Here is a 21,550-nt window from a genome sequence, read left to right on the forward strand (position 1 = left end):
AACCACTTGACATATTGCTTTTATTGATTATTTTCAGGAAAAAAAAAATTCTAGCTAAATTTTGTTCAGTATTAAATGCTAAAACCTTCTGCATAACTTTTATAAGGCACAGATATCATCTGCTGGGAAAACTCTCTTATCAGCATATTTGCTTCAAACTGCTGAATCAAGTGAAGGTTCCAAATTTACAATAAACTCTGATATCTTTGTTTATACTATCTTACAATTTTCATTTGTGTTTGCTTTTTCAGAAATAAGTCTATGATCTAACTGCATTTGAAATACTTAGTACAATACTTCATAACTGAGATTCTGTGGAAGTAATAAGTGATTATTTCTATAACTACAGTGGTTTTGATGTGGATATACAGACTTTACCTTTCTCAAAATGTTTTATTTTAAAATGTTTTGATAAGCATTGGATATAATCAGTAGTTATTAGAAATATTGCAATTAGATTAAATGAATAACATGTACATTATAGACTTAGCCTCATAAAAATTTCTGTAGGGCAAGAGTAAGGGCTTTACAATTAACATGCATATAGAAGTGTTCTGTTCTGAATCAGAAGATTTGCCGAGGAGGAACAATTGTATGTTCAAGTGCACAACGAACTAGGTGAAATGTAAAACACTGAAATAGGTTCAGGAATATTTATTCCACAGCTACAGAATAAGAAGGGCTTCCTCATACATATCTTGTGTTACAAGCCTCAGAGCAAAGTTAACGATGTTATAAATCATTACTTATGCAATATATTTATACAGTATGTAAATCATATTATGAAAACAATACATTAGAGGTAGCAGAGAAAAGGAATCATCTGAAGGCAGTGGTATCTGTCTCTCAAAAAAAGAGTTTATCAGTCAATTTTGTTTTGCAGGGATGTATCCCTCCAGGCAGTTGTAGAAAGGCCTAGCTAGTGCTTCTCTGAGTACAATTCAAAAACGTGCTTGGGAGCTGTGGAGAGACACAAGCAGAGACAGAAGAAGGGGGCAGAGACAGACGAGGGGACCAGTAGGGCATCTCCATTGTATTTCTATGCCTCTGTAGCTATATGTAGCTGCCCTGAGTTTTCTTTCATTAGGAGAAGTCAAAATTGCCAGCCTTCATCAGTTCTTGCTTGTGCGAACAGCTTGTTTTCACACGTCTTCGGTGGGACCTAGTCTAATTCTAATCTCTTTAGACACAGTGTAGGCAGTTTTCCTGAGGACTGCATCTGTGACAGGTTGGAATTCTCCCTCACTCCCAGCTATTTTTTTCTGTAGCTGTTGCCAAATGCAAATATCTTTGCAAAAATATTCTGTGTGCCCAACTACATTCTTTTGAAAATTCAAATAAATCAAAAATGTCTCTGTGGGATTTTGCCAGACTTAAGGGAGGGGAGTGAAACATTGGGATTGAAAACAAGTTTTGGTGTTCTAAATATATTATTTTCAGGAAGCTATAAGTGGAAAACAGAATAGAGATTGCAAAAAAAGCACATTATCCTAAAACTGCAGTATGGTTAATATCAAAGCATCAGACAATGAAATACACACAATAAAATGCAATGATATTTTAATTTGTAGGTTATAATTTACCTGATTAAGAGGACGCCCATTATAAGAGAGCGCATGATAGAAATCTTATGTAGAAAATTTCATGTGGCTGAGACTGCCTATAAGACAGTGTGTTTGATACAGGCCAGGATGTTAAAGTGCAATTTTCTATCTTAGGTCTTTTAGAAGAAAGAAAGGGAATTGCATTAATCCACAGCAGTAGATTTGCTGTCTACATGTCTTCAGCTTAGTTAGGTTAGTCAAGGAGACAGGTGAAGTTTAATTGTTTTCTGGGTACTGTCAGCAGGAGACAGGGTAACAAAGGGTTTTGGAGCACTGCTAGGTTCCTGTTTCTCTCATTGATCTCTATGAGAACAACCATTATTATAATGATTTTAATTGAACCTTCTATAACATAACTGAGAAATAAATGCTTCTTGGTTTATATGCCCCAATTAATGGGTCGCCCAGTGTAGCTGTAGCAGGTTGTAAGTAGCTTTCAGGATCTGAGCCCAAATGATTATAGGTTTTCTTATCCCTTTTAGATGAAATGGATTCGTAAGTCTTACTCAAATGAATCACTCTTTTACTCTTTAATTATAGCATACACATGTAAATGACATCATTATCAGAAGATAACATAATATCCCAAGGACCATGTGTTACAGTTGTTTCCTATGCAAACAATTGTGCTTGATAACACAGCCTGTCACAAAATATCAAAAGAAACCACATGGTGTCTTGAATTGATTGTGAAATTATCATGTGTCACTGCTATGTATGTCATAAACAACACCATCATGACTGAATTTTTCATTAACTTCTTGGGTGTGGAATACTGAAGAGAGCAAACAATTAAGATCTTGAACATCCGAAGTGCAGCACATAATGCAGCAGTGAATTGTTTAAAACATATCCTGTGATTGAATCAAAATACATTAGTCACAAATTAAAGATATGCATAGTGATTGGTAATATTAAGGAGCTGGGAGATTTCCTTGTTTTGTTAAACATACACAAAAAACAGCCAACTTTTAAAATACTCCAGAATTCTACAGTTTAGTTCTGATATAGTGCCTCTCTTTTATCTTGCATGATAACTGATTAGTAAAATTTCAGGAGAGTTTCCAGTATGACTCTTGTTTCAGTAAACGAAATCCTGATCATGTAAAAGAGAACTCCATTGGACTTCTACAAGATGAGGATTTCACCCAAGTTGCCTAAGAAGTGCTAAAAACAGTCTCACTGACAGGCTGGCAATGAGGCCCTGATTCACCAACAATTTAAACCCATGATAGGCAGGTGGGCTATCCTCTTCACAATGGTGGGAGCAGAGCTGGCTCCATTACCTGAAGTTGCCAGGCCAGCAAGGGTCCCAGAGCACTTAACGGTGTTCTTCTGCAGCCTAGAAGATGCAGGGATGCCTCAGTGCTTCTGCACAGCATTGGCTTCGTCCAGCAGGCTGGTAGCTGCACCTTGGCATTGGTCTTGCTGGACTAAAGCTGTTTCCTCAGGATTTAGTAGAAGTCTCTGCCTCCATCTCAGCACACTCACCACTTTGAGGAGTGGTGCTAGAAGGGAGCATGCACTCAGCCCTGTACCTATGCCAGTAAGTCCCTGGAAGCAGTTGTGGCCTGCATGAGGAAACTCATTCCATCAGGGTGTTGTTTACGGTCAGCATAACCGGAGTTCACCAGTGTTTAGTCTAATCTCACCTAGTCATTAGGGTCTTCCTATGATCAGCCGAGCTTCATCCTGTTGTAAGAAATGTGTCTACCTCAGATGGGATGAACTGCACAATGGTGTACCTTCCTCTGTCCATGCCGGGGCTCCACAGGGCTGCCTTGCTTGCAGATATCTGCAGATGAGATAACTCTCTGTGCACAAGTGATTGACAATCCTTAAAACTTGCTGTTTCCCTTTGCACGGCCCTAATTCAATGAAGAAGACTTATTGTGTTCTTTTTGTTGTGTATGTATTTTTACTATGTTGCCACCTTTTAAAGTTTTCCTTCGGAAGTATAATGTTGAACTGTATTGAGTTATATATTTTTCATTTTCTTATTTTTCTTTTACCAAACTGAGAAAGATCTTTATTTTCCTTCAGGAAGTAATCTGTGCAAAATTGTAAGTTCACTAGGCATGAAAAAACAGTATGATCTTTCCTAAGCTGCACAGGATGCCTGATACAGGGCAGTCGGTAGCAGTCTCTCCATAATGCACTGGCCTCCTGTAGGGTTATGTGAGACCTGCTGTTTTCTTCCAGAGGTGGGTTTTTTTGTCCACAGGATTGTGACTTATAGATACTCTGATGATAACAATATTGTATTTTGTTAGCCACTTCAGTAGCTATTTATCAGTAACAATGTAGATGAAGGGGATTACCCTGACTTTGTCCCTCAATCCACTTTCTCTAAACTTTGTATTTCAATAAATGTGAACTTATGACACCAATGGTATTTTTAAGGAAAATAAATATGAATGAACCAGTCTGTCTGGAGTGGGTCCAAGATAGCTGAAAAGCAAATGTTTTGGAAAGTTTAGTTGAAAATCTAGTCTCTGAAGAAACATTTTGGTTTATATTTTTGTGGTCCGTGGTTTTAGGTGATCCCAAATGAGAAAGAGAAAACCACCTTAGAGACCGCTCTTGAATTACGCCTTTGCTAACCAGTATTAATGGCATGGGAATTTTTGACAGATAACACTTCCTTCTTGAGCGAGCTGGATAAGATTGAGATAATGATTCAGATTCCTTTGCCTTTTTACCTGAGCTGCATTACCAAATCTTGTGATGTTCCCCTACAGAACTAATTATTTAGGTTTATAGTCTCGCAGTTACCAGCTAGCTCAGCCTGATATATGCAATAAATTACCAGTGACCTCAGGTTTACCTCAGAGTCCCATTCTCTCTATAAAGGACACTACCTAATTAGGAAACACAACAGGGGCCTCCTCAGATAAGAAAGTAGACTTAGGAAACAAACAAACAACAACAACAAAAACTATCTGACATTGTAAACATTTTTTTTTTCTGGCGAAATTCAAGGCAAGAAACTAGAATTCTGCATAGAAAGAAGTAAGAAATTAGTGAGGTTTAGGAGAGAGTGGCAGAAATGACAATAGCAACTGAAAGAGATACTGGAGCTGCCAGCAACTTTGCAAGCTTTTGGAAAGAAAATCAAAGGATTATTATTTGTTAGCAGCAGTATTAAAAATGTATTTAACTGACACAGGGCTGAGAAGGCTTTCTTCCATGCTGCAGACACAACTGCATTTTTTCCACAGTTCACTAGAGTTCAGCATCCTAATGAGCTGTACCTTTTAAGACTAGTTCTGGGCTCTGTCTCTTGGTTGATGCCCCTCATACAGAATAACTGAGTCAAATATATAGTATAAATACACTTCAAGCACTAAACAACTTCTAGAAATTTCCAAATTCTCCCTGAAAGAAAAAAAAATTGTTAAATTTCAATTTGATTTTTTTTTGCTAGTTTTGTAAGTGCTTCAAAAGACAGCAAGCATATGTCTCTCTCCATATGGCCTTCAGAAATACTTCACTGCCTAGACAATCAGTGCATCTTTTTAGGAAGCTTTTAATTGCGTTCATGAATGTTCATCAAATTTGCAAAGCAACATGAACACCTTCATATAGAGGAGAGTAGCAACATTTGACAGTCTGTGAAAAGTCACTTTCTAGGGACCTGGAATTTTATTAGGAAAAATGGAATAAAACTAAACTAAACTATGTGGCATTCATTGGGCTTAGCCAAAAGATCAGTCTGCTTTCTTAATGCTTCTCATTTTGTTTACTACTTGCTTACCAAGTGCTTTGACAGAAGGCAAGAGCTGAAGAAGCAGCATCATTCACTGCCTGCGTACCCCCTGAATTAAAGGACATTATATCATGTAGGAAAGTAAAGTTTGTGAAATTAAAGATTGTATCGTGAAACACAATCACAACAGAGTTGAGTTCAAGATGCTTTTAAAGTTTCATTTTTTTCCATTTATTGAAATTTTGGGTACTTGAGTTTGTAGTTTTAAAAAGTTATTTCAAAACCCATATAAGATGAATCCAAGAGATTATTTTCTTATTTTTATCCCTATATATACTTTAAAACCTAGATACGATCATATCAGTAGTCTGAATACTTAATCTTTAAAAAAAAATTCTATTGTTCTAGTCCAAAGGACGAACTATTCAGAGAAGATGGAACAAACTCTTATTATAACCAACTGGAGACATAGAGAAGGCAGGCTGCTTGGATATTCCCCCTTTCTCGTGCCTATTATTTGAAAGAAACTGTTGTCACCAAGGTGTCCCCAAGACACGCAATGTGACCATGGATCTATTTATTGAAAATGAAAGGAAAAAAGAAAAAGAAAAGGAAAGGGAAAAGGAAAAGGAAACGCCAAAATAAAAGGAAAAGGAAAGGAAAAGGAAATTGGGATGGGGGAGTCTTCTTCCTTTCCGCTTGCATAGGTAGTTGAGGTGACATGGGAATCTATGCTCCTGTCCCAGTTTAGTACTATAGTGGCAACTGCTTTGACAGTGTCAGCACCTAGCTATTTAGAGCAATCATGTTCAATTATTACTTTGTCTTCATGCTGATATTGTCATCATTTTTATTTATCTTGCTAGTAACAGCCCTGATGAAAAGGTGACGCCATTTTTCAGCATCTTTTAATTGTTTTATCTTAATGAAATATTGTGGGGCAAAGATGTAGCACTTCTTTAACAATAAGACTTTTTCCTGCAAAATTTCAAAGAACAGACAGGTGGTCTATCAATTAGCAGAGCACAGAAGCGCAAGAGCTTCTCGAGATAAAGTCTCAGGATGTTTTTGACAGGATTTGGGGCAATGTGATAAATCTTTCATTACAAGCAGCTACCAAAAGAAGCTGGGTTTGAGATGCTTATTTTCAGAGAAGTACATGCAGATACAATGCTAGATTGTGTACTGCCTATCAATCATGCATTCTGTTCTTAGCAACAAACCCAGAGACATTTTGAATTCGAAGATAACTAGAAGTAAACCCGAAATTAGTGAAAACTCTGCTCTGTTTTATAAAAGAAATTTTGACACAAACTCACTGCTACTGTGACGTTGTGCATTATATTTCACTTGCCAAAAGTAATTGTTCAGTCCTTCATAGGTAGAAAGAAAGAGTCAAGAAGAGTGCTCCTAGCTGACTACCAAGAAAAACATTTCCCATAAAACAATTTCAGTTTTATGAGTTTCAGCTATTTTACTAGTGTTATGTGGCTAAAAAAAAAAGAAGTTTTATTTTTGAGAATTTTCATGTTTTAAAAAATTGTAAAGCTTTTTTTCCAAATTTTCATTTGATTTTTTTGTAAGTATATTGGCCTGATTTTTGGACAGCTTCAAAGCTATAATACAAATTGCATTCCAAATTTTACAGTTGTTTCTAGCTAGGAGGCAGAAATATCTTGTTTGGCGAAAGCAATGTTCTTTTTTAGCTCTTTGAGTAGGTGAAGCCACTGTACAGAGCTTTAAACCAAAATCGGTACCATTTCACTGCTTATATCATCGTCTTTATAAGATAAATGGCTTTTATTTGGTAATCAATATTGCTTAATAGAAGGTTTCTACATTTAAAAAAGATAGGCTTATCTAAGTGGTTAAACCATTGGCCATGTGTCTGAGTCGTCAGGTCATGCAAGAAATGGAATAGCTTCTGGACTTGATAATGGAAAGCAGTGTCTGTTGCCTCCTAGATTGTATTTGGGATCTGTCTGGATTTATGGTGAATGAAGAACTTCTAGCGTCTAACAAGCATTGGGTACTCTCAATCCTGTTTTGTAGCACAGACAGATTGGCATGAAGGGAAGCTTGCGTAGCTGCTGATAGATGTTGAAGTTGTTTATGAAAAAATGAACGGAAGATTTCTGCATCATAGGGGAATAATAATTACAGCTTGTTAAAAATTATGATTTCATATCTTTGTATAATTTCAAATATGCTTGCTCACAGAAAAATAAAATGTACGATATTTGAAAAGAAAAAAAATCACATAAAATAATTCAAAATTTCAATACATTCTGACCTCACCAGCAGATCTCACATATAAATTTACATCTGGGAACCCAATTCTGAGAGACTAGAACCAGTCACAGCTAACAGGAAATCCTCCCCAACATCTCAGGAAGATGTTAATAAAAGCTGAAACTGTAGTTGCGGAGGTTGAATGATGATGAATGATCTGTGATGTGAAACCACAGCATGATTTGCGGTCCTCAGCTGCATAGCAAGGAATTTGAAAGTCCTCGGAGCCCTCATATAAGCCTGGGTTTTCGGTTTTCAGGTTGCCTCTTGTGAAGACAAGAAAATTCAGGGCATCCTACATTCATAGCTGGGAACATAAAAACCCTAATTGCTCTTCTCCAAAGTTGAACTACTTCCTAGTCTACATGGCAGCACTGTCCAAATTTCGAGGACCTAAGAAACTTTTTTTTTTCTGTGTTTTCATAGAAGGTGAGAGTTATAAATAATGGGTGGAAGAATCACCAATACAGAAAAATGAAATCCAAAGGCTTTCTCAGTAGTTCTTACATCTCAATGTCCTTAGGCCTAAGTTAGAAGCTATAGTGGGATGAGTATTACTTATCCTCTGTTACAGAAAGCATTTCATTTTGCAGAAATAAGAAAATATTGAGATAACGGAAGATAATGACTAATAGATTTACTCTGTCTTTCTTCAAGCTTTTGGTTGTTGACCTTATCCAAGTTTGTATAGATAGTTAAATAACCATCATGTTAGAAAAGGAGAGAACATGGGAGGAGTACCTGAAAGGTTTAGGTCAAGATTGTATTCCAAAATGGACATAATCTTTACTATATTACCTATCCTGTGTGCTTGTGGTCTCTTTTTGTCATGTTTTGTTCAACAATTGAATGCCGAGTCTAATATTTTTCTTTTAGCAATTCATTTTGCCAGAACTAGCACATTCCAATAAAAAGTTTTTCTTTGAGTAAGTCAACTGCTTTTTGACCAAAAAAAAAGTCAAAAATGAAGTTTTTCTGAAGGAATGGTACTGAAAAGCTTTTTACTAACTTACAAAAAAAAACTGAAATGCAATATAGAAAGAGCAAGACCACCCCAATAAAATCTGAACATAAGACCTCTCTCTGTAAGTGACTAGTAACATTGATATAGTGCATAAATTCACAATATTCCTTTCTAATTAATTATTTATTACATAAAGTAGTATAATGAAAAAAAAAGAAACAAAACAAATTTATACTTCAAAACTCCTGGCTTTTCCAAAGCAAAACTCTCCATATGAAGATCGATAATTTAATAATTTAGTTAGCAAATTTAGATCTAATTACAGATTTTGTTCATGTATTTTATAGATATAATTAAAACAAAATTGTTTAACAACTTTTAGTAAAGAAAAAATCAAATTACAGTATTTTCACACTGTCCCTGTAACTAGAAACTTGATTTTTTGATATCCACTGCCTGTTGTAGACAACATATTAAACCATGTTCAATGCCTTTCCTCTTTCTTTGCCAGTAGTTACAATATCACTGCCACTTTGTCCTCATCTCTTCTATGTTTATTCTTTACGTGCAAGGCAGAATCGAAGTTCCTATCCATTGAAACTGAATTTTAAAGGAAAAAAATAAACCAGGCCCCTTGAAATCTTTATAAGACCTGTGCTGCTGGCAGGTACTGTGGAGGAAGGTGACCTGCAGCCCCTTGCCATGTGCTTTGTTCAGGAGATTGATGGCTATAATTTACTCCTGCCTGAAACACTGGTATTTATGTTGCTTTTCCTTGGCCAAGGGGTAAACTCAGTCTCCAGAGAAATAGAAACATTTTTTTTTACAAGGGTACTGAAAAGCAAAAGACACAGGATGCCTGAAGGTTGAGGGAAGGAGGTGATGAGGGTTGTTTTGTCTTCTTTTGCAGATAATCAAAATACATCTCCTGATTATTTGACTCCCTGAAACATAGTAGTTTTTTTTTCTCTCTCACTCACACACATGTAAGTATGCAAAGGTAGCCCTTGACTGACCCGTGTTTTATAGAAGGAGGCTTGACAGAGCAGGAACAGCAGTGTAAAATGTGGATTTATACTCCTTTGCAGCTGTTCTTTGTTCAAGAGTGGATGCACATATTGGTCCCTCAAATTGAGCCAGAACAACCATAACTCTGGTTTAAATTGTGTCCACTCCCTCTGGTCTTATGCATTTAGATATTGGAGCCAAGGGTCAAAGCCATGTAGGAATACTGCCTGGGAGTACAAGTGGCCAGCACTTCTCTTGCCATGAAGTGTCGTAGCCTCCAAGCACTCAGTGCATTGGAGGCCTGGTCTTCAAACTTGATAAAACATAGCACAGATAGAATGATAGATATGATAGAAATGAATTTGCAAAGCACAAAAATAATCCCACCTAGGCCCTAATTTTATATTTAATTGAAATTAATCTGATTTTTTCCTTCCTGATCTCCTGCTGTTGAAGCTGCTGCTGGTTTATGGATACATGTAACTGAATTATTATTTTGAAGGTCATTACTCTACAAATATTGTGTTTATCTAAGCTCTCTTTGTTTGTTATTGCTAATAATTTAATGTATGATTTTCCCTCCTTCCATCAAATGTGTTCAGAAAATGTTAATGCACATAAATTGCTTATTAACTTTTTCTAGAGCGAGCAATCTCTGAGACAGTTCTCCACTCTTCTAGAAGGCATCTCCTTTTACCCACCAACTTCAGGGACGTTTCTCATTGTAGAAACAGCTGGCATGCTAAGCAGACAAAGTAGGAAGAAAGGACTCACAAGAGGAAACAAACAAACAAAAAAAAGAATAGTTTAAGATTCAAGTTTGTTGTTGTTCAGAAAAAAAAAAAAAAAAAAAAAGAGTTAATACTCGGCAAATGTCCAGATCATTCCCAGGGAGCCTGTGATACAAGGGACAAATACTAGGATTCTGATTGGAGAAATCAGATTAATGTCCATTAAAATAAATACATTCTGAGTTTTTTATTATGTTCTTATTCTTGCAAGTTGAATCTCCTTTCCTGTCTTTTCTGAGATATATCGACATCCCCAAACTCCTCAGTTTAGAGAATGTGTAATTCAAGACTAGTATTGGATTCATCTAACATTAAGTCGGACCTCTACAGGTTATTTGTAAAAATGTAAGATGCCCACAGTAGGCTCCATTTATAATCAATAAGCATCATTCATCATATTTAAGGAAAGATAAATGGCTCCCTGGAAGTTCTAGTTTCTCTACAAGGTCCGTTAAAGGAGATGTCTGACTAGCTGAAGGCTTAAATGACTAATTTTTAGTCATCTGAAGTTAGGCAGAGATTAATGCTGCTGTCTGGTTCCATCTCCTTACGTGAATTTTTTTTTTTTTTTTTTTTTGTATATATACGGTATAATAGCGCTTTTAAGCTAGCATTCATATGCATACATTGTAATTGTGCTTTGTGTAAATGAATTTGCATAATGAATAGCTACATAGACGTATATATAGTTTTATCTTACTGAGTCTAATATTCTTTAGTTCTGGTCCCATCATCAGAATATCAGGTGCTATTGGTCTATCTGCAACTATCTAGACAATAAATCTATGATTCACACTGAAAAGGCTGGACTGGACTTATTCTGCCAGAGCTCTGCTTCTTATACACCAGCAGATTGTATTTCATGGCTTTTTAGCTTAGAACTGTGCCGTTATAGACCCAAGCCACCCTACTTAAAAGTATACTTACTTGCATGAGTGAGCAGCGAATGAAAACCATTAATGTCCCAGCATGCACAGCTCACCAATACTCATTTTTGTTGTAGCCGGGGCTTCTTAGTGTGTTTCTGCTTCATTTAAACCCGTCAATACTTCAATTAGTGCTTGCTTCTCTTCCCCTGGGAGGGACATTTACACATGTCATTTCACAGCCTCCAAATCTAAAAGATCCATGAGAAATGCAGGGTCATAAAGTATATCCTGATTAAAGGTTATGTGTTTCAATGAATTTCTGTCACTTAATACAAAAATAAGCAAATAATTTGAGTATTTTTAATCATCGGATACAAATAGAAAATGTAAAGAGTAACAACCTGTAAGAAAATTAGCACTCTCCCATATGATTCTACAGTCTGATTTTTACTGATTTCCATTCAGTAAGACACACAAAAAAAATAGAGAACTGTACTTTACAATTATGATAGCAGTAATCCCCGCATTTAGCATTAAAACTTGATGCTGTCTTGATGTCAGACTGTATTCAATTTAAGATATATATTGCTAGTCTAAACTATCATAGCAGTCCTTTTTTGCCAGCTTGACTTTTATACAGCTGAAGAAAGATAGTAATTGATTTGGAATAGAAAGTGGCCCAAGACATTTATTCTTTATGGGTATATATTTCTAATATTAATTTTTAGACATCTATACTTTTCTGCAGTGTGGTAATAACAGTAATACTGTCCATTAATTTCTTCAGGAAGATGATCTTTACCCAAATCTTAAAAAATCACATAATGTAGATGCTAATGTATTTATAATCTTTTTTTATAGATCTTTGATCACTTATTTTCCCTACTGACAATTAGCCAAGCTCTGATAATACTGATTTTCCAGTGCCTCATGAGGATTATCATAGTTTGTCACAAATTTCCATAGGCTTTTACTATAACTGACTGCAGGGAACAGAGCTGTCAGCTTATCATTTTCCATTTTCTTTCTCTTGGTTATTAGCAAGTTCGGATAGACAAAATGGGAATTGAAGCTGCATGGCAATGCAGAAGAAAGTCACATTCATTTCGGAACCATGTCAAAGTCAGAAGAAAGACTGAGAAATATAAGCAGCTGCTGGTCTCATGTGTATCATTTGAAGACAGCAGTTTGCACTGTACAAACATAAACCTAAAGCAAGAGCTCAGGAAGACAGAAAGGATTACCTTGGTGAATTGAGAAAAAAGACCTTTTTTATTTTATTAATGTGTCTTTTGGTTTAAATTCATAGTTGTCATGCAAAATAAATCAACTTCTTTTTCTATAATGTGACCTGAAACCACTTCTGAGTGAATAAGATATGAACCCTAAATGTTCACAGCCTTTACCCTGACATATTCAATCAGATCATGAGGCACTAGTGAAGCTGCCAAGTTCTTAAGACGTTGTCATTCTTATTAAAGCTTAGCATCAAATCAGGCCTGTTCTAGCTTGGAAACACATGTTTGAATCATACTTCTAATCAAAGTAACTTCATTTATAAGAATAGAATAGGTAGCTGAGATGATACTTTAGAGAGTACAGAAAACCTATTCGTTCCCAATAGATGATTTTTTTTTTTAGATGATTTTTTTTGGATGATTTTTTTTTTATTCCAAAGATTACCGTTCATGGATGTCCAGTACTGCAGTTTTTACATACAATTGACTCTCAAGTTTTGATACAGTATTTATAAGGTGAACTTAGATAACTGGGGACACTGGCCGATCCTATTTGTGTTTACTTTCTCTCTATTATTTATATGCCATAATTTTCATGGATGTCACTCTTCACTAAATATAATTTTAAGGATGCAGTTTCTGCTGGATACAATCTTTTTTTTTTTTTTTACTACAGTACTTATTTTAGCACTGTCTTTCTGAAAACCGTCTTCCTAATAGAACTACTAATGAAGTTCTTACCTATTCCACAGAAATGTTTTAATGTAACAGTTATTAATGGAAGCGTACAAAATGTTAGTAGCTCTCATTTTACGGCAGGTTGGGGTAGAAGGTTGGTTGAATTGTTTTACTCTTTTTTAAGGATAGTTTCAGCAATAGATTAGTCAGTAGATTGCCCAAATATAATTTGTATACACTGTAGCCTCATGAAACTAAAGCAGAGTAAAAAAATTAAACTGATGCATTAATTCATGGAGTTTTTCATCTCTTCTAAAAATTCTCGGATTTATAGGTTTGAAATTATTTCTCTCGCTTGGAATCTCAGTCATAATTATTTCAAAACATTTGCTTTTTGAACTCAAAATTCATTCCACATTGATTAGTTACATAAGTCACTGAGTATTGTTTCCAGTTGACAGTTGCTTACATAAGAAATTAATTATTAATTCCAAGCAATATAGTAAAATATGCATTCAAAATTCACTTTTATGAAATATTTAAATCTTTGAGATTGATTTTTAAGTTATTTATCCTAAAAGAATATTCCCCTGAGAAGGTTTGAAATAAATGAATGTGAGTGGGTGGCAAAAATGAGTTCATTTTCAAAATTAGTGAATGTTGATAGAAAATATTTTTCATTATTTTCTTTGCTGCTTTTCATTATTCCACTAGGGATAATAGAAATTAAAGAAAAAGAGGATGAAATAAGTTCATTATATATCTGTTTGTTCTGTGAGAAAAACTTGCATTTCCAAAAATGAGGCACTACATGTGCTAGCTTTCAGTCTTTTTGAGTCTAGGGCATCTCTTGAGCAATTCATAATATGAACACAATGAGGACTAAGAGTAATATTTTCACATGCCAGACAGGTCACAGTCTTGCCAAAAAAAGACAGCCATGCTGTCTTTGTGACAGTGAGGAAGTCTATGATGCCTAGCTTGGGTATTAGATGCCTGCAAGGCAAATTCCACCCATAGTGAAAGGCATTTTCAGGTCTACAGAGCTGGACCTGTCTGCTACACAGTGGGTACAGGCAGCCCTCAGCTGGTCACTTCAAGCTGGTTCCCCTCCAGGAGTCAAGTGATGCTAGAACACTCTGCCATGGGAGAGATCTTCAGACCAATGAAGGTGAAGACATGGAGAGTTGAAGGGAGATGTCTGGAGATTCACCACTGACATATGTTATTGAGCCCAGTCTCAAATCCTCCTGGAATGTAGTTATCTCCATGTCATTAAATCATTGGGTTTGTTTTTATGCTTCATCTTTTCCATGCTCTTTCCTTAGATCAATTTAAATCTGTTTTAACTTTGGGGTAGGGTCAACAAGCTAATTTTTAATACAGCCTGAAACACACTGTACAGCGTTGTGTGGCATCCCCCCTCTACAGTATTATTGGCTGGGTAGTGCCTCTTCCTTTTCTTATCAGCAGAGCCAGGTTGCTAGGAAAATATCATTTTGTGACTGCAGAGAGTAGTAATTCTTAACCATATCGAGAACTTCAGTTAGTCCTAGAATCATTTCAGGATCTACGTGGATATTTAGTGCTTAATTACAAGTTCAAAAATGTAGAACCCTTTGGGTTTTTTGCCATCTAATTTCAAACTGTGAGCCAAAAGAGGAAAAATTACTGATCCCCTTTGCTACCTACATCATCTCAAACAGAAGAATGAAAGGAAGAAAGAAAAAGAGAAAGATTTGTAAATGTCCTTTAAATTATTTTTACAGATTTTCATAGGTGAATTGCCATTTACTAATAATTTATGATGCTATTTACTAGTAATTTATGAAGGGTTATTATAAAATAATTCTAAAGGTTCTCTTAGTTTGCTCAAGCTTCATCTGTTTTAGTGAAGCTTTCCTACTCTGGATAATGAGACCAAGATAATTAAAGTATTTTCATTTTTGTTTGCACTCAGTTCCTGATGAAATGTTCAGCAGTAGCACAGGAAAGAGAGCTAGATTAACTATTTCTTACCGAGTCTCAGGATAGGTCCAGGTTCAGCTTTCCTTAAGAATCAGATGAAAGGTTGTTTTGTCTGAAGCAGTTCAGTGATTCTTAAGAGTAACCTCCACTACTGACTTGTGCACTTTGATTTTTGAGGATGAATTTGTTAATAAAATTGTATAAAGTAATGAGGTTATACCCTCCAGGACTGGCATGAAGAAAGGGGAAAATAATGGGTTGATCTGGGAGAAAGAGTAAACAGAACCAGGTTTCCAAGTGGAAGCCCAACTTTAGACAATGAAATCTGCTAGGTTAGTGCTACTAGTAGCAGTACTCATTTCTTGAGAATGGAAATTGCCATAATCTATAAAGAGTAGCTACCATTTTGTCCAATATGCTGTCTTTAACATTGGCAATCACTACCTGCCATGCTTCACAGAAAGATGTGGAGATCTCTAGAGGATGATGTGGATTAATTTGTCTGACAGGGAAACCTACTCCTAAATCCTGGAGCATGCTATTGTGTTGCATTCGACAACATGCACAGCAACATGCTAATCCCTTACAAAATTCACCTTTATGAATACATTTTAATAAATGTGTGTATATACAATGCATATTTGAAGGTATATAATATGATACATACTCTTCTTATGAATCGAGTGATCTTAGTGTTGAGGACACCCAAAGAGAACATCATTAGTTTATATACAGTTTTCTAAGTTATTTTATTCATAAAGAGCCAGTATATTTAACACAGCTATTTGCATCAGTAATTTGATTAAAGATAGAGGATGAAGAAATACAGTTCCTAAAATATCCTTGGGAATGTGGCTTTGTTACCAGAAATCTTATGACATAAAAGAAGATAAAAAGAAGAGCTTATGGTTTAGTATAATTTCAGATAAATTGTGAAGAGCAAAGAATCAGCTCTGGAGGAAGGGGAAATATTTAGCTGTGAGGCATTGCTATGGCAATAGGGAATCAGTGTGGAAGATTATGTGAGAGGAAAGGAAGGATAAGCAGGGATAAAGCTATATCTGCAGAATAAAGTCATCTTCCTTTACACAATTTTATACTCCTCTTATTAAGAAAGTTTTTGGAAAATTAGAGATTTATAAGCTAGCACCTGCTTTTAAAAGGATGTTCATGATATTTAGTTTGGCACTGTTACCCATCAAGGGGCTCTTGATAGATGTTTGTTAGGACAGCAAAAGCTAAGAAAGAGTCCCTGAGACAGATTCCTTGAGATCTGTGGGTTTAAAATTCAAATCCAAACTTCTTGTATGTGGATATCCACTATGTGCTGATATACAGTGAAGCAGGAGGAGGGTAGACATCTAGGCTCATGTGCTCTGACTGCTGAGCCCTCCAGTGTGGAGACATGTGCACCTAGAGTGGTTGAGAACCTCATAGGAAACCACATGCCAGGAAAGCTGGAATAAAGGTGGACTAAATGCATGCTAACTCTGTCATTGGACAATGGAAATAAATTTGAAATAGGATATGGGAAAAGGGAAATATACTGATGGGAAAGAGGACTGTAGTTAAGAGACAATTTGGTGACTTGGGAGTTTGGAAGGATTTCAGGTACCGGTACCTGGAAAGACTCCAGATAAAGCTGAAATCAATTTCATTTTCTGTAAGGTGGAATCTGACTCATTCTAATTTTCTATTCCTGTTATTCGTCATTTCTTCTCTTTGAATACTTCTCTTTGACAAAACTAATCATTATCTAATATCCAAATAGTTAAACAAGACGTACATTGTCATTAATGCATATCACTGCTTAAAGAGCTTCATATTTCAGACAAGAGCTTTCTAAGAATTCTTCCTGTAATTAGATCCCATTCTTAATTCTAACCCACAGCTCCCCAACCCTGCTAATTTTCAAAACAGTTTGTTATGGTTCAGGAATCCTTTCAACAGAAAGGGCTGTATCCTGACATACTGTCATATCCAAGCATCAATAGCTCTGACATGTGAAAAGGTCATGCCACCAAACATTAACATTTCAAATTAGCAATTGAAGTAATTCATTTAAATAAGGATTCTTTTTACTGTCCGATACCAAAAGATGCAACCTCTGCAAGAGAAAAGATTGAGAAGGCTTCAAACCAGGTTCTGTGCCAATGTCATCTTTGTAAAATTGAGGCCCAGAGAAGTTCAGATGGAATAGGAGTAAGTTGTTCTGGTAAGAAGAGGCAAGTGCTCATGCATAAAAATGAGGAGAATGGGACAATTGCAGATGGCAGCCCTTAACTGTAAAAGCTTAGCGAAGGAACTCTTCATTGCCACCTCATATTCTTTAAAAGAAGTGGAGTGATTCAGCTCAGAATGCAGCAGTTCTGTAGGCCATCCAGGGCTTTCCAGCTTTTCCCAAGCAGGGAAGTGGTCATATCTGCAAGACAGACTTGCATACTTTGATTCTTCATTGATGGAAAAATCATATCACAAAGGAATAGACTGACTACTGAGGACACCAGAAATACCACATTTCTGGTTTTGTTTTCTGTTTTGTTTTGGCTTGTTTTTGATGAAACACTGTGAGGATTTATTTCTCTTTTCAGAAAACTTTCATGCTAAAATGTGAAAATACTGGGCTTCTCAGGCAATTCTTGTTATCAATCAGGAGAGGATTTTTTCAACTTTTAGATCTTTTTAATCCTGAATAATTCATAAAGAAGCTGACAATTACATACAAAGTGTTCTGCACCTATTTACTGAATATCTTAAACACAAATCAAACTATGTTTATCGTCAATTTAATTATATGTTCAGCTCAGTACAATTTAATTGTGTGCTCAGCATATGCATGGACTCTAAGCTTTTTGATAGAGGCTTACTTTTAGTTTTGTAGAGCTTCTGGTTGAATGGGGTCTTCATTTTGATAGGCCATTACTATCACACACAGTACATATAATGGTAAGAGGATACACCTGTCAGCAAATAAAACAAGTAAAAGCACTTTCTGTTAGCTTTGTGCATGAGTCTGATGAATATATGATCTGATGACTAGCTTATCAAAAAGAATAAAAAATGACTAGCACTTCCTTACTGGTCCTATAGCTGAATGTTTATTGCTTACAGTACTTTTATGTGTCTGTGCATATTTTATTTATGTTAAAAGTTGTGCTGTGTGTAGCAAAGCAAATGGAGCCAGTCTTCCTGTGCCTCCATAACCATGCTGCCTTCTGTGTCTATAACCGTGTTGCTTGGTCCTGGGTTCTTGTTGCTAAGTTCCCCTTGAGGAACCTAGAGTCTCTGAGATAAAAATGCCAATTTATTTCCCACATTTTTATCTATCTGGTCAAATACAGGCAGACTAAATTAGTTCCAAATGTGAAGGCTAGTCAGAGTAGTCATCTCACTGAAAAATGATCTTTCTTGTTTTGTCTGTTTCTAGTTCCGGCTATGATAACTTCCTATCCCAACACCACCTTGGCAACCCAGGGACAAAAGAAGGAGATGAGCTGCACAGCCCATGGCGAGAAGCCCATCATAGTCCGCTGGGAAAAAGAGGACCGCATCATTAACCCCGAAATGTCCCGTTATCTTGTTTCCACCAAGGAAGTGGGAGACGAAGTGATCTCTACTCTACAGGTGAGAAGATGGAGGGACCCACAATTCCACTAGATATGTATGTATGGCATGCTGTGGTTTCAGAAAGGGTGTCCCCCCACCTCCACCGATGTTTCCTGATCCCAACATCGCAGAGGGCACTCTGGGCCAGGTTAAGGCTTTTGCAAAGCAGTATTTCCCTACCAAAGTGGGCTCGTGAAGTGGCAGAAGGCCACAGCCCCAACACTTGCCACGAAGAAGAGGTAGAGGAAACCTTGTGTCTCCCAGATCCAAAAACCATTCATCTTCTATGTCTTCTGGTGCCACAGAGGCAGCAAGGGAGCCTTCCTCTCATTGCTGCGGAGCAGCTCAGCTCAGTTTTGAATATGTTGCTGATGAGGGTCCAGGATATCCAGTCCACAGGTGTGCTGTGAGTGAGGCAATTCTGATGGAAAAGTGCTGCATCTTAAAGTACTTTTCCTCCCTTCCTTTTGCTGGTGCTTGTGAGCCATACGCAGAACACTTTAGAAAGTCAGATTAGTCACCAGATGCAACATGAGGTATAAGGAAAGGGCACATGTAAATGCATAAATAGTATATCTACAGCAGCAAGGAGCATGTGAAACACTGTATATTGCATCAGAAGTCACCTCGCCAGCTGGCAGGTAGTTACAGACTACATCTTTATTAACTTTTGCTTCTGTGACAAGCAGTGCTCTGGTGGTAGGACAGACACGTATCTTGATTTCCCTGGCAAATCAGTATGTGTGGTACAGTTAACTCCCAAGTGGCTGACTTGGGTCAGACTGAAGTGTAGTGTGAGTGGCATTGCTGTTTCAGGCATTTCAATATCCCCCACACACCAAGAAAACCCAGAAAGCTCATGCTGTTCTGGTTTCACCTAAAATGGGCAGCGCTATGATGTTGCCCTCACTATATGCAGGGTTTTCCACTTTTTTCCAGCAAATCTAAAATTGATCAGTAAGGACAAATTACGAGCCTGTTCCCTTTAGATTTTTTGCATGTACCTTCAGTAAATCTAAAAGAAATGAAAATAAAAAAAAAATCATGCAGATTCTTATTTTGAAATCTTGATTTCCATTTTTCATTCACACTCTAAAAATACATTTTTATCAGATTCAAGAAAATAATTTTCTGTCTCTGTGAAAATTATGTCTATATTCTAATGCAAATCTAAACATATATGTTTTTCTTCACCAGTTAAAAACTGTATTGGATGATATCCAGCAAAAAAAATTGGTTTTACTTCCTATGAGAGAGCTTTGTCATTGACCTCTCAGAGGAAGGATAGGCTTTACATGTGAATTTGTGCATACTAGCATATTTGTGTTATGAATAATATTTAGTTGTAGGATGGACTGCTAGGCGTCTTTGCCCTCGGTTGTCTTACTGCCTTTAAGATCTGGTGGTGTCTGGATGCACAACAGTATTTCTGTTTGGAAGGCAGGAGGTCTGCTCAGAGAATTATGTTCTGAAGCTGTTGGATACAGTAGTGGCATTCTACATCCATATGTATGTTTCATTTAAAAATTTGGACTTTTGAGAGATAAAGTGCTCAAAAATTTAGAAAAAAAAGTACTCAAAACTTTTGAAAATGCCAGGATTATGGCTGTCTCTCAAGCTTTTAATTCAAGCGTTTTGCATGTGTGCATGATAATGTAATCTTTAGTTAAATATTCAGCTTTTATTTTTTCTACAGGACCCCTGCCTCAGTCAGGCATGACTCGGAATTTCTCCGGAGTTGAATTAGGGTTGAGTAATGAAAGACACTGTGTGATGCAAGGCTGGTCATTGAAACCAAACTTTTCACAGGTGGCCAATAATTGTGTGTTCTTTGTTTTCTAGGTACTTGCCTTGAGCCCTTGGGGTCTGATTTGCAGAAGTACTAAGCCCTCATAGCTGCAGCTTAACTCAATGGAAGCCATGTTATGAAACATGAAATGCTATTTATTGCTAAGGATGCTGAAAGGGGGAAAGAAGGCCTTAGATATATCAAACTGGGCTTTTAATATTTTTGTCCTATTCTTTCCATCTTAAAGCTCACTACCATATGTAACTTACCACAGCCTGACAGGTTATCACATCTCAGATGTCGCCTCTCCAGTATGCTTGTAGCTTGTGGCCAGTGGGACATATATCCATTTATCTTAGCCAGTGCTGAATCAGAGTTATATTGATATTACCTTACATTTTCTGAGGAATAAAGAGCATGCAGAATTGCCGTGGCTCAGCTAACATGTGGCAACTTGTCAAACAGCCTCTAATATTATCATATGTCTGGTTCCTTAATTCTCCACGTAAAATGTTGGTAATATTCCTCATAATGCCAGGGTTTATGAAAATAAATTCAGTAATATTTCTGAAGTGGGTAGTGCATAGGTGAATGACACAGGAAAGGCTATGAGGAAATGAATAAGTGTCTTCAGGGCACAGTTTGCACTGTGTGCAGTAAATAAAGTGTGGAGCAGCACACACAACAACGAGAGGAGAACTGCATTTTGAATATCTGCTGTTTTAAAAATCCTTTTCCCTCTTTTACACTGAATGATGCAGTGGTCCTGTAGAAAAACATCATTATGACCATGTTTACCTAAAGATTGCATCTAATTTTCTGTGTTATTAAATAGCAAATTGAAAAGAAAAAGCACAAAAATTTATTCTGAGGCATCATGCTGAATACTATGGGGTTCATCGCCAGTATTTGAAACTTTATTTCCTCCACACAGCCTTTTTGGCATTTGAGTTATTTTCAGAAGTAACTTGGAAAAAAAAAAAAAAAAAAAAAAAAGGAAGCAGCAGGGCACCATTTTGTATGGAAAATTTCAG

At 36.5% G+C, this 21,550-nt stretch overlaps 1 protein-coding gene across 2 annotated transcripts in view; it reads left to right on the plus strand.

The window, feature by feature from the left end:
• The window catches only part of DSCAM (DS cell adhesion molecule), a 367,604-nt gene that overhangs the window by 242,622 nt on the left and 103,432 nt on the right, over window positions 1-21,550 (plus strand). For both annotated transcript variants that reach the window (XM_088539324.1, XM_088539325.1), the window contains one exon: window positions 18,549-18,745. In XM_088539324.1, coding sequence (XP_088395450.1) covers window positions 18,549-18,745 — 197 coding nt within the window. The remainder of the gene's footprint in view (window positions 1-18,548; window positions 18,746-21,550) is intronic.

Source organism: Tinamus guttatus, unplaced genomic scaffold, assembly GCF_059628265.1.
Source record: "Tinamus guttatus ecotype Peru unplaced genomic scaffold, ASM5962826v1 Tinamus_guttatus_pri_ptg001602l, whole genome shotgun sequence".
NCBI classification, from domain to species: Eukaryota; Metazoa; Chordata; class Aves; order Tinamiformes; family Tinamidae; genus Tinamus; species Tinamus guttatus.